This window comes from Vombatus ursinus, unplaced genomic scaffold (genome assembly GCF_900497805.2).
Source record: "Vombatus ursinus unplaced genomic scaffold, bare-nosed wombat genome assembly UNPS02014832.1, whole genome shotgun sequence".
Lineage (NCBI taxonomy): Eukaryota > Metazoa > Chordata > Mammalia > Diprotodontia > Vombatidae > Vombatus > Vombatus ursinus.
In genome coordinates, this window is record NW_020954610.1 from 65,918,208 (window position 1) to 65,932,891 (window position 14,684).

A 14,684-nucleotide genomic window follows, 5' to 3' on the forward strand; every position below is an offset into this window, starting at 1 on the left:
AAAATGTAGTCTGTATTAATGGAGGATCCAGAAGCTGTAATCTCTCTTCCCCACTGGTTTTTATGCCTCCTTTCCTACTAGGCATAGGTTTCAGTTCATTTTTTTCTTTTATCAAATGTTTATTTATAATTTAATTTTTAAAAAATAGCATCTATTTTCTCTCCCTTTATTTTCACAGCCCCATTTCCCTTCCACCCCCACCCCATCTCAGGGTGGGTGTGGGTTCAGCTGGCTTTAGAAGAAGTCCCTGACTCAAGGACTTTCTCCCTTAGAATACCATTTCTGGACACCTTACATTTATTTCTGTTCATTTTCTTTTTCCTGTATTTCTCAGCTATCCAAGGGATTGTCAATATGGGGAGTAAGGATGCTAATGGGAACACTTTTTTCATAGGGCTTATGGGATTTATCTATCTATCATCTATCCATCTATTCAATCATTTGTATTCTGAATTTAAACACCAAATAAAATAAGCCTTTCTGCATAGTAGAATGAATGAGCACACTAAATTACAGATCTCTACTATGTATAACTTGCTTTTTAAATTTAAACTTTAAAGTCAGGAGGATCTGAGTTCAAATATGGCCTCAGGCCAAACACTTGACACTTACTAACTGTGTGACCTTGGGCAAGTCACTTAAGCCCTATTGCCTCACAAAAAAAAAATAATAAAAAATAAATTTAATCTTTAGCTTTCAAAGCTATCCTGCTTGTCTGTGCCTCTTTCTGGCCTTCCTTCTGTTTTCTTCTTTGCATTTTTTAAAGGATGCCTCAATGACCCCCTTTTCAAATTTCATTTTTGGTATTATAGTTTTATATCTTGAATCCTTTGACCTTGTAGAAGGGATGAAGGGACCATGGAACCCTAGAAGTTCAATCCTAGGCCAGGATTAAAGATGACAAGAAGATTGAGTCTCAGGGTTAGGCAACCTTCTCCGTGGGCTAGACTGATTCCAGGATATGAGGCTATCAGGTAGTTTCTAGGCCAACCCTAGGAAGTACAAAGCAGGACAAGCTCTTGCATGTTACCAGATATTCTAGCCCTGTTTCCTGGAACTGCCCCTCCAAAATTTGCAAGTCACTTTCAGTGATGCCTCTTTATTCTGACTTTGTTAGAAATGGAGTTTTGACTCCTGCATTCAGATCCTGCCTCTGATATTTCCTAGATGTGCCACCATGGAACAGAGAGTTAAACTCTCTGAGGCTTGATTTTTTCATCTACAAAATGGGGATAATAATATCCATAGTACCTATTTCACAAGGTTATCAAGAGGCTCAAGTGAAATCACGTATGCAAAGTGCATTGCCAACTTAAACACAACATATTCTTATTATAATCTATAATTATATATATATATTTATTATAATTTCTCTGACACAGGGTAGTCTTGTTTTTGGGAAGAGAATTTTGAACAGGGATTCAAAGCAAAGCAAAAGCAATGATATTCGTAATATTAATAACTGACATTTACATAGTATGTTTAAGTTTGCAAGGCTCTTTACATATCACATTTGTATCTCATAGCACTCCTGTGAGTTAGGTACAGATATTTTTAAAATTGGTTTTCTTTTTATTTTGAGCATTAATACTACACATGAACATTTTCAGATACAAGGAATAGAAAAGGGAGGCTGTATATTAGCATGGTAGCTCCTTGAAAGTGAGGATATTTCTTTATATTTTTTGTTTTTAATTTCACTTTGTTGTTTTTTGATATTATTATTACTTTGTTGATAGGGAGATGTTCCGCCTGTATCCCCTACCCTTCCCATCTCTTTTAACAAAGAATTTTTAAAATAAGAGGAAAAGGAAAAAAAACAACAATAAAACCAATGAATACATTATATGCAATGCTTCCCATCCCCAGGACCTATACCTCTGCAAAAGAGCAGGGAGAGGTGTCTTCTTTGGGGATAAACTTGGTCATTATACAAGCATTATTAGAGAAGAAACTCAGGCACAAAAAAAATCCAAATATTGGTACAAAATTCAAAGCAGGGACTCTTGTCCTAGGGTCCATAGATCTCTAAGGGGTCCATGAATAATAATAATAATAAGGGGTTCAGGGAGTCTGTGAACCAAAAGGGAAATTTTACATCTTTAGTTTTACTGTCCTCTAACTGAAACTTTGCATTTCCTTCAACAACTTCAAAACATTATTCTGAGAAAGGGTTCATATGCTTTACCAGGCTTCCCAAAGGGTCTATGCCACACAACGAATGTTAATAGTCTCTCATTCAAAGAATGACCTGTTTCAAACCATTGATTTTTGTTTGCAGACTGAATCTCCACTTATAGTTCGACCCTATTTATCACATCTCACCAAATCTGAGCTCCATGCAATCATGACTGCAGGATTTTCAACCATTGCTGGAAGTGTCTTAGGTGCATATATTTCTTTTGGGGTAAGTGAAAATGCTTTTGGAATTTCATTATGGAAAATGCAATCTGTTTCTCTTGTCTTCTATGGCCTTTTCCTCTCTCTCCAGTGATGAACAAAGGGGTGGCAGCAGTGACCTGGTTTGTGGTTGGCATTATTAGCAACTGTGGTAATATAGAAAAGGTCTAGTATCTCACCTCTATATCTCTGCCTCATCAGCTATTTCTGGAAAAGAATATGAGCTCCTATGAGAAATTGGTACTAAAATGACTATGGATATTAGATACTTCTATGGATATGTGATCTCATTGATGTGGGCATTTTATCACCAGAGCTAATCACAAATCTTCCATGCCTTCTAATTTTTTAATATAAATAGAAAATTCATAGTGACATAAACAGATTAAATTTATGTTCTGGAATGCCAATAGTTTAAAACAGTAGCCTACTAAAAAGCTAGCGGTCTAACTTTTTGATTGATGGCCCTTGTGAGAAAAAACAAATGAGCATGCACCCCCCAATATGTGAATGTGTGTTTGTGTGTCCATGGTGTCTCTTGTTAGAATAAATGTAAGCTCCTTAAGGGCAGGGACTGCTTAATTTTTTTTCTTAGTGCTTAGCACAATGCCTGGCACATAGTAGGCACTTAATAAATGAATACTGATTGATAGATTCTTAGATGATGGACTGATGGATTCTGCCACATGCGAGTTGGATAAATGAATTGAAAGCAAACACAGATTCATTTGGTGAATGAGGATGCTAGGAGTGTTTATGGACCAGATAAGCTGGAATGTTTCTGGAATAGGGCACAGACTCCAGGTGTGAGGGAAGAGAAAGAAGCCCATAAGAGTGGGCAGGCCTGATCTGTGTGGGTGATTGGGGCAAAGTCAATAGTTATCCATCAGTCAATGATCATGGAGCTTACATTCTAACAGAGAATAGATCACATACATATGTCATTATATACAGAACATACATAAAATGAATACAAAACAAATGTTGAGGGGGGATAGGTGGGGCATCACTAGTAGGTGGGAGGATCAGGAACAGCTTCATGTAGGAGGTGACTATGCTAAAGGAAACCAGGTATTCTAAGAGGAGTAGGTAAGGAGGGAGTACATTCAGGGCTGGGAACAGGGGAGGCAAGGAGGACAGATGGAGAAATGTGTGTAAGGCCAAGATGGCCACTATGGCTGGACCTATATAGAATGTGTGCAAGGGAGTAATGTATAAAAAGCCCTGGAAAGGTAGGAAGGAGACAGGTATTAAGCACTTTAAATGCCAGCAAAGAAGTTTACATCTGATCCTGAGGTCCTGTAGAGTGTTTACTGACAAGGGAGACAACATGGTCTGAGACCTCCATGCGTGGCACTGTACAGTCATGTGCAACTCTTCATGACCCCCATGAATGCCAATATTGTCCATGGGATTTTCTTGGCAAAGAAACTGGATTGCCAAAGAGGTCAATGACACTGAAATGGTTAAAAACTCCTAGGCTAGATGGGCTATGCTCCTTCTGGTCTGAGATTTTATGATCTTCACTTGCCTAAACCTCTCAAAAAAAAAAAAAAAAAACATAAGCAGCTAAATGATGCTGGACCTGGAGTCAAGAAAACCCGAGTTAAAATTTGGCCTCAGAGTCCTTGCTAACTGTATGACCCTGGGCAAGCCTTAACCTCTCAGCCCCAGTTTCCCCAACAGTACAATGTAATGAGAGCAGCACCTTTCCCCTAATATTGTTATGAGGATAAAATAAGGTAGTATTTGTAAAGCATTTGTAATTCTTAAAGTACTATAAAATGTCAATCATTATTATAGTAAACTTTTTTATTTAAAAAAAAATCTGACATCGCATCAACTCCTTATCTCTGATGAACCTTCTAAAGATCTTATTACTTTTTGACTAATGTTTATAAGAGGATGCATCAATGAATAAAGAATATCAGCTAATTCTCTTACATTTGAAATTACAGGTTTCAGCGTCACATTTGTTAACTGCTTCCGTGATGTCTGCCCCTGCGTCTCTGGCTATTGCTAAATTATTTTGGCCTGAGACTGAAGTTCCTAAAATAACTCTCAAGGGTACCTTGCAAATGGAGAAAGGGTAAGTAGGGGCATATTCATCCATCTCTCACAAAAAGTAATAAGGCCTGTGTAACCTGTCTACTCCAGTAGATTTTCCCCTGCTTTGTTTCCTCTGGGAAAAGAATAAAAGGAAAATTCCAAGTATGGTAAAATCTCAATTAACCAGAACATTCAGGGAATGATGTCCTCTGGTTCATTTAATTTTCCAGTTACCACTTAGGCTTAACCAGAAATCCCTTTTTTATTTCGACCCTCACTGCTGAAAATCTTTCTAAATGTAATAATCCAATTTCCGGCTTTGGAAAAGACAGTACAGTGAGCATAATTGAATCTCTTTGATTAAGGAGCTTGTGATGCCTCAGGGTGGTGATCATTCTGAAGATCTGCTCTCATTGAGATGTAGCATTGTAGGCAATCGGCCTGTATGAGTACTGGCCCGAGGATGTACCTGGAAGAAAAAAAAAAGACCAAAAAAATGAAATTCCTATTTTCTCTACTCTTTATCAATCGACTATAATCATACAGAGACTATATCTCAATTGATTGATACTTGTTTGAGTTATGGGTTAATTTTTAGAGTTAATTTTTATTCCAAACATTACAACCAATGTGCAGAGAAACAGACACATATACCACTTTATCTCAGTGGCACTTCTGTAGTTTTGTTTTGTTTATGCCTTTTGTTTTCAACATCACATTCATTTCCCAACATATTCCTAATACATTTGAGAACATGTAACAATCTGTTGAACATATAATAGGTATATAACAACCATAATAATAGATAACATACACACACACAAACATTTAAACATTATAGATAAACCTTGAAATGTTTTATACATGCTAAGGTTTGCAAGGACTTTACATATTATCTCCCAGGAAACTTAAATAAGAATCCATAGTGTGTGAAAGTTTACACCAGCTTGACATTTTATGAAAACACTTCAGAGCAAGATCCTTGCAGTATATATAGAAGAATGAATCATAACTGTGGAGCTGGAAGGGACTTCGGATACTAAGGGTGGGGAACCTATGGCCTCAAGACCACATGTGACCCTCTAGGTCCTCAAGGTTGGCCCTTTGACTGAATCCAAACTTTATGCAAGTCGAGGACCTAGAGGGCCACGTGTGGCCTCAGCCACAGGTTCCCCACCTGATCTAGCTTAACCACTCCCCTCACCATTTTATAGATGAGAAAACTGAGGCCCAGGGAAGTTAAATGACCTGTCCACAATCACACTGACAGTATCAAAGGTGGGATTTGAACATAGGTCCTTTGCTCCAACTGAGGTCTGAACTGACCCTTTTGCTGAGGAGTAATGAGGCTTTGTTTCATAATGGTCAGGTTGTCTTTTTTAAAAGTGTTTTTTGGGGTAGCTAGGCAATGCAGTGGATAGAGCACCAGCCCTAAAGTCAGGAGGACCTGAGTTCAAATCCAGCCTCAGACCAAACACTTGACATTTACTAGCTGTGTGGCCTGGGCAAGTCACTTAATCCCAATTGCCTAGAAAAAAAGAAGTGTTTTTTATTGTCAAATATTGTTTCAACAAACAGATACTAACTGAAAAAAACAAACCATGTGCCTTCCACCAGCACTGACCTCTTTCCTGACTGTCTCCCCACAAAAACATATTCTCACAAAATAGTTAAGCCAAAGCAGGCAGTTTTTTTAGTTAGGGTACAACATGAACTGAGCTAGTATCCATCCACCTGGAAATGAATAATTATCTATCTTATACTTAGTGACATGGGATTCTAAAATGCACAAAACTGCACAACAACAAAACAGAAAAGAGTATGAAATGTTGAGCAAAATATTTTTAGGGTAAGTATTTATAATTTGTCTTTACGTGCAAACGTTGTAGGCAGGCCCCAACTGGTAATGAAGCCTGCTGATTCACCAAGAGAATAGTTTCCCAACTGTACTTCTAATTCACATTCCTGAGATATGACAACTTGAAATGTGATTCAGTTCCATGAAGCAAATATTTAAGTACTTACTCTGTGCTTATAAAAAGAATCAGTATCCTTTTAATTTGAACTTTAAAAAAAAAAAAGTATTCTTTTTCAGAAATATCTCCAAAAGGGGGCATGGAAAAATAGGTCTATTAATGCATTGTGGGTAGAGCTGTGAACTTGTCCAGCCATTCTGGAGAATAATTTGGAACTATACCAAAAGGGCTACTATGCACACATAACCCTTTGACCCAGCAATACTACCCCAAGTCTAAGGTCAAAGGAAAAGGACTTGTATGTGCAAAAATATCTATAGTAGCTTTTTTGTGGTGGCAAAGAATTGGAAACTGAAGGGATGCTCATCAATTAAGGAATGGCTGTGCAAGTTGTACTAAATGATTGTGATGGGTTACTGTTGTGCTTTAAGAAATGACTAGGGGGAGGCAGCTAGATGGTGCAGTAGATAGAGCTCTGGCCTTGGAGTCAGGAGGACCTGAGTTCAAATGCAGCCTTAGACACTTAACACTTACTAGCTGTGTGACCCTGGGCAAGTCACTTAAACCCAATTGCCTCACCAAAAAGCAAAAAAAAAAAAAAAATGACTAAGGGAATGGTTTCCAAAAAACCTAGGAAGACATATATGAGCTGATGCAAAGTCAAGTGAGCAGAACCAAGAGAACACTGTACACAGTAATAGCAATATTATAAGGTTGATAACTATGAAAGATTTAGCTACACTGTTCAACAGAGCAATCTACAGTTCCAAAGGACTCATGATGAAAAATACTATCCGCCTTCAGAGAGAGAACTGCTGAACCCTAAGGGCAGATTACAGCATATTTTCTTTCACTCTGTTTTTCATGCTTCCCCCCCCCCGCCCATGACATGGCTAAGGTGGATATATGTTTTGCATGACTTCAAATATATAATGGGTATTTCTTGACTTCTCAATGGGTGGGGGAGAGGCTGGAGGGAGGGAGAGAATTTGGAACTAAAAAATAAAAATTTTAAAGAAATTTGTCTCCAAGAGATTTTCAAATATCTCAGTTTTATATTCTGCCTAAACTAAGGTGTTGAGTAGCTTCTAGGATTTGATAAGAACCTTCATCCGAGCTGGCATTTTGGAAAACAATTTGGAATTATGCTTAGTTATTAAAATGTCCATACCTTTTGATTTAAGAGATTCTACTTCTCAGGCATGTACCCCAACGGAAGCAAAGATGTGAAAGGTTCCATATACACCAAAATTATCTTCATGGTACTTTTCTTTTTTTTGTTGAAGTGACTTGCCCAGGGTCACACAGCTTGTGAGTATCATGTGTCTGAGGCCAGATTTAAACTCAGATCCTCCCAACTCCAGGGCTGGTGTTCTATCCACTGTGCAACCTTGCTGCCCTGATAGTACTTTGCAAAGATGCAAAGAATTGGAAACAAAGTAGATGACCACTGATTGGATATGGTGTTAAACAAGTTCTGGTTCATGAATGTGATGGAATGTGACTACTATTAAAAATGGTGAATATAAAGGATACACAGAAGCATTAGAAAACTTATATGAACTAATGTAAAGTGAACTCAGCCGAGCTATATAACTATACCTAATGATTACAGTAATATAAATGAAAAGATAATATTAAAAAAATCCTAAACTCTGTGTAATTATAATTACCATGCTTAGCCCCAAAGAAGAGATGAGAAAATATACCTCTTTACTTTCATTATAGAAGTAAGGAACTCATACATGCTTAACATTGCATACATGTGCTTAGTTTTGCTGAACTGACTTTTCTTTGTTACAAGAAATTTTTTTCTGGGTAGGGAAATGAGGAAGGATATGTTTGGAAAGGAAGGAACAATAATTTTTTTTACAGGAAAAAAAAAGACTTTGGTTGGAATTCACCATATGATCATGGCTGAGTGACTTAATATATCAGAGTCTCAGCTTCCTCATTTATAAAATGGGCATGATAGCATATGCACTGTGAAACCCACAACATGTTGTAAGGACATCAATTTGTAATCTTATCATTCAGCAAACAAGCATTTTTTTTAGTAACATTTTTTCTCCAATTACATTTAAAAACAATTTGTAACATTATTTTTATTATTTTGAGTTCCAAATTGTCTCCTCTCCTCTCTGAGGAGGTAAGCAAGTAAGCAATTTGACATAGGTTATACCTGTGCAATCATGCAAAACATTTCCATATTAATCGTGTTGTTAAAGAAGACACAGACCAAAACAAAATGAAGAAAAAATTTAAAAAGTGAAAAATAGTATGCGTTGATCTGCATTCAGACTCCATCAGTTCTTTCTCTGGATGTGGATAGCATTTCTCAAATGTGAGTCCTTTGGAATTGCCTTTGATCATTGTATTGCTGAGAATAGCTAAGCCATTCAACAGTTGATCATCACACAATATTACTGTTACTGTATGTAATGGTCTGCTGGTCCTACTCACTTCACTTTGCATCAGTTCACATAAGTCCAGGTTTTTCTGAAATCATCCTGTTCATCATTTCTTTGTTATTTTAATTTTGGATTAATTTTTTTTATTTATCAACAATCACTTCCATAAGCTTGAGTTTCAAATTTTTCTCCCTCTCCCTTCCCCCTCCCTCCCCAAGACGGTGCACAATCTGATATATGCTATACATATACATTCCTATTAAACATATTTTCACATTAATCATGTTGTAAGAAAGAGTTAGAACCAATAGGAGGAACCACCAGAAGGAGGAAACAAAACAAAAGAAAAAAAGTAGCAAATAGTATGCTTTGATCTGCATTCAAACTCCATAGTTCTTTCTTTGGATGTGGATAGCATTTTCCATCATGAGACCTTTGGAGATGTCTTAGATCCTTGCATTGCTGAGAAGGGCTAAGTCTATAAACATTAGTCATCGTACAATGTTACTGTTACTGTGTACAACATTCTCCTGGTTCTGCTCATTTCACTCAGCATCAGTCCATACAAGTCCTTCCAGGTTTTTCTGAAGTCAGCCTGCTCATCATTTCTCATAGTGCAATAGTATTCCATTACAATCATATACCACAACCTGTTCAGCCATTCCACAATTGATGGACATCCCCTCAATTATCAATGCTTTGCCACCACAAAAAGAGTTGCCGTAAATATTTTTGTACAAATAGGTCCTTTTCCCTTTCTCTGTTCTCTTTTGGATATATACCTAGTGGTGGAATTGCTGGATCAAAGGGTATGCATATTTTGGTTGCTCTTTTGACACAGCTCCAAATTGCTCTCCAGAATGGTGGAATCCATTCACAACTCCACCAACAGTGTATTGTGCATCCCCTCCAATGTTTTTCATTTTGCTTTTCTCAGCAAGCATTTATTAAGCATCTATTATGTGCCAAACACCATACTAGGCACTGAAGATCCACAGGCAAAAAAATAGCTCCTGCCCTCAAGGATCTTAAACTTTCTTGGGGGAGACAATATATATACCTATAAATCTATACAAAGTAAACACAAGGGGAGACACTAATGTAGAGGATGGGGTGAGGGGAGGATTAGGGGAAAAAGCCTCATTTGAAGATAGCATTTGAGCTGAGTTTACGTTTATATCTAGCACAATGCCTGGCACATAGGGGTTCTTGATAAATGCTTGCTGATCTGATTGATTATTAATAGCAATAATTAAATATGAGTTCCATTAATTATTTCTACTTGAGAATAAAGAAAATTATTTTAATCCTTTTTCATCTCAGGCCTGTTGCATGACTAGTGGCACTAAATAAACTATTCATCCACCAAGTTCAATATTAGAGTTCTACCTCCAGGGAGTTTTCACTGCTCAGGAATCCAATAAATTCTTACGCAACTAGCACGACTGCATACTGTGACCCTGATTGATAACTGCTGTTCACCATAACTGGTTTCTTTTGTAATCCATAGTTTTTATTTCAAGCCTTTAAAAACACTTTTATTTTTCCTAAGAAGCGTTCACTAGGCTTTACCAGACTGCTCAAGGGGTCCAAGACACAAACAAGGTTAAGAACCCCTGCTCTAGTCAACCCCAAATGAGAAAGAATACTAAGATCAGGAAGGTTAAATGCTTTGACCAAGGTTATACAAATAATAAATAGCCAACTTGGGATTCAAGCTTCTCAGCTTCCAAATCTGGCATTCCCTCCACTGTACCACAGTGCCTCTCTTTAATAGTCTATGATTCTAACAGATAATGGGTATCATATTTCTTGCCTTTCCATTGGGTGGAGCAGGAGGCAGAGTAAGAGAGAGAATTTGGAACAGAAAATAGTTTTTTAAAATAGTCTATGATTCTAGATTTAGAAGAAATGTTAAAGTCAGTTGAGAGACCATGAAATAAATCTTCAACCAGTGTGACCTCTGCTCTATTGCCACTTTTCTCCCTCCCCAATAGTTCAACAAGTCAACTAGGTTTAAAAAAAAATTGTTAAGCACCTGTGATATGAAGCTCTGGGAATACAAAAAGAAATATGAAATGGTCCCTTTCCTTGAGGACCTTACATTCTACTGGAGTGAGGAAGGAACATAACATGTATATAAGAATTAAATATACAGAATTTGAGAAAGGAGAAAGCACTGGAAACTATGGATGAAGTGGGGGAATGGAGTTGAACAGAGAACTCTTCACAAGGGAGGTAACAGGAGTGCAACTTTGAAGAAAGGGAAATCTCCAAAGAGGGTTGAATGAGAGAAGGCATTCTGGGTAAGTTGGTTTTGCAAATGCTTGGAAGAGGTAGGAGAAGGAATCCTGAGTTCTCAGAATAGCTATGAAGAGAACCTGATTAAAGGGGAAGAAAGAAGAAAAACCAATGGAGAGAAAAGAACTGTTACTTCATCTTCACAATGAGAGGGTTGACCTTGGGGGTTGCTTTGAATTTTATAACTATGAAGCCCCAAGAGGCTGGATGAGAATCCTGACAACTGGTGTTTTGATTTTTTTTTTTTTTATGTCATGCATGCCTTCAGTGTTCTGGCAAAGCTTCTGGACCCTTTCTCAGAATAATGCTTTTACATGCATAGAATACAATACATAAGATTACAAAGGAAATCAATTATATTAAAATAGAGTTCTCAAAATATTTTTTTGAAATACGTTCGTGGGCATCAGGTTAAGAACTCCAACCTTGGAAGCCAAGCAAATGAAATTTGAAGAGAAGTTTGTCAAGGGAGGGTAGTTAGCAAAATCAAATGTTACAGAGAGGTTTAGGAATGCAAAATCCAGTCACTGCTTAAAGTTCAAAGAGTAGTTTCTTAGTGGAATTATGGGGCAGAAGTTAGATAGCAGGAATTAATCTGGAGAGAGGTCAATCAGTGTAAGCATTTACTAGATACCTACTATGGTCCAGGCACTGTGCTAAACTCTGGTGATACAAAGAAAGACAGAAGACAGTCCCTGCCCTTGAGGAGCTCACAATCCAATGAGGAAGACAACATTCAAACAACCTTGTACAAATGAAATATAGAAGAATAAATAGGAAATAATTAACAGAGGGAAGGTACTAGCATTAAGAGAGGTAAGCTAGCGTTTTAAGGTTTGAGGTATAGAAGAAAGGGAATAAGGTCCCAAAGAACTAGGGTTTGCCAGAGGCAGAGTTCTGAGGCCTTTCCATGAAGACCCCAACTCTTTCAGCCAAGGTAGCCCTTTCTTCTCATCTGAAACAGCTCTGCTTCAGTCATCCCCATCACTCACTGTGTTGACTCCAACTGACCTAGAAATGTCTCGTTAGTGTTGGAATTCTGTTTTCTTGATATAGGGACTCGAGAAATCTCCTGGAAGCAGCAAGCCACGGAGCTTCCTCTTCCATCACTCTGGTGGCAAACATCGCTGTGAACTTGATTGCCTTCTTGGCCCTCCTGGCTTTTGTGAATTCAGCCCTTTCCTGGCTAGGGAACATGTTTGACTACCCTCAGCTGAATTTTGAGGTATACCATTTTTCAGACCTTTTCACTCTAGGGGGTATTATTTCCAAGTATATTAAGTAACTGTTTGAAATTTGAAACTATTTGAAATAAAGACCCATATTCTGCTACTATAAAGCATAAGCTTCCAATATTCCCATACTTCCATTCAATTTAATTTAGCTAATATTTATAAGTGTAAAGAAAGTAATGCGAAATAACTTCACGAGATAGCAAGCACCAGCAACTGAGGGGAATCAGTGGGAAATGGTCAGAAGGATGCTAGGGATTCAGTGCTGTGCAGGTTAGAAGGGAGTACATTCCAGACATGGAATACTGCTTTGTGTAAAGGCACAGAGAAAGAAGAATGTTGTAGATAGGTAACAGCTAGCAGTCTAGTTTAGTGTTGTAGGTAGGTAACAGCTAGCATTCTAGTTGGACTAGAGTGGAGAGTAATATGAAATAAGATTAGAAAAATTATGGAGGACCTTAAATTTAATTCCATATATCTAAACCCTTTCTAATACACTTCCATCTTTTCTTTCCTCTCCACTACACTGCCACCACCTCATCCCCTTCCTACCCCATCCCCACCAAAGCACCAAAGCACTATCTTCTTGTGACAAGCAGGTGCTTGGATTAAATCATGTCTTTAGATGCCATCGAACATCACTGACATATGAGGCTTAGGTTGATAAACTGATAAGTAATTGGATTCCAAAAGGTTTGGGGATCATGGATCATGATTACTTAAAATCATCATGCATCCTCTGGTCTTTTTTTTTTTTTGTAGGTGATCTGCTCCTATGTCTTCATGCCTTTTTCTTTCATGATGGGAGTTGACTGGCAAGACAGCTTTCTAGTTGGTGGACTGATAGGATATAAGACTTTCTTCAATGAATTCGTAGCCTTCCAACAACTTGGAAAAATGATCAAGTTGCGAAAACTAGCTGGACCCAAATTTGTAGATGGTGTGCAACAATATATGTCTGTGAGTACCTTCATTATTTTGCCTTTCAGATGGGGTCTTCAATTCCCTAGATGTATATTAACATGCCATTTTGACTTGTGTTTAATGTTTTATTTCAAGAAAGAAACCCAGGTTGTCAGAATAGAGTAACAAACCCTTTCTCAAAGTGGTGGTCTATTTCTGAGCAGCACAGGAACAGGCCCAAGACCACATTTGTCTCAGAATTTAATAAAAGGCTACAGGGAATATCAAAATTTACTGTTGACATACATTGGGATAAGGTGGGTTGAACTCTGAATCTGTAGATTCTCAATGAATGAGAATCTCCATTTCACCACTTCCTCCCTGTGAAGATTTAGGCAAGCCACCTAAATTCCCTGAAGCCTCAGTTTCCTCTTCTGTAAAATGGGAATTTATACTGGATGACCTACAGTATCTTCTGACTCTTAATCTATCAAAGCTCTTCAACTACAAATCCAGTTTGCTTTCCCACTATACCAGGCTGTCTCCCTTTCTATCTTCCTACTTCTGGGCAATAAAGCTGATGCTTTGGTTACATCTTAGTTCACAAGGAAAATGTAAGAGACGTAAAGAGCTCAATTTGGATGGTCTGACAGTATCCACAACGGTAAGCAGATAGAGTCCAGACAGAAGAGGACCAAAAAAATTATGATGATATTCCCTTGAGCTTTACCCAAGCTTCCAGCCAATCAGGATGAAAGCCTGCACTTTCAATGGGTCTAGCTTTTAACACTTTCCCCTACTAACTTCTCCCTCTTCTTTCCTTCCACCCCCCTTTTCCTCTCTTTATCTAGCCCATAGGATTTAGTAACAATACACTTATCTTCAGAAGACACTTTTTTTTCTTTTTTTCTTTCTTTCTTTTTTTTTTTGGTGAGGCGATCAGGGTTAAGTGACTTGCCCAGGGACACACAGCTAGTGTTAAGTGTCCAAGATCAAATTTGAACTCAGGTCCTCCTGATTCCAAGGCTTGAGTTCTATCCACTGCGCCACCTAGCTGCCCCAAGAAGACATACACTTTTGAACATGACCAATGTGGAAAATTATTTCCCTGAACTATGCATCTTAATTATATGAGGGTGTGTGTGGTTTTTTTTTTAATTGTTCAGTTGGGAAGGATAGTATGAGGGAAAGATAATGCATCCAGAAATTTTAAAAAAAAACTGAAGATTAAATACATATAAATTGAAAAATAAATGATTGCTTAACAATAACAACAAAAAAGCAACTTTATGCTTCACTCAGAATGGCTTAGTATTTATACCTGAAACTTTGGTTAAAACATTGAAGTTAACTTATTAACTAAGAATCCTCCCTCTTAGGCTTCTTGAGGCTAGGGTTAGCTGGTACCATGC

At 37.7% G+C, this 14,684-nt stretch overlaps 1 protein-coding gene across 7 annotated transcripts in view; it reads left to right on the top strand.

The window, feature by feature from the left end:
- The window catches only part of LOC114026041 (solute carrier family 28 member 3-like), a 135,582-nt gene that overhangs the window by 102,988 nt on the left and 17,910 nt on the right, over positions 1–14,684 (top strand). For all 7 annotated transcript variants that reach the window (XM_027839636.1, XM_027839637.1, XM_027839634.1 and 4 more), the window contains 4 exons: positions 2,282–2,407; positions 4,359–4,489; positions 12,194–12,362; positions 13,132–13,329. In XM_027839636.1, coding sequence (XP_027695437.1) covers positions 2,282–2,407; positions 4,359–4,489; positions 12,194–12,362; positions 13,132–13,329 — 624 coding nt within the window. The remainder of the gene's footprint in view (positions 1–2,281; positions 2,408–4,358; positions 4,490–12,193; positions 12,363–13,131; positions 13,330–14,684) is intronic.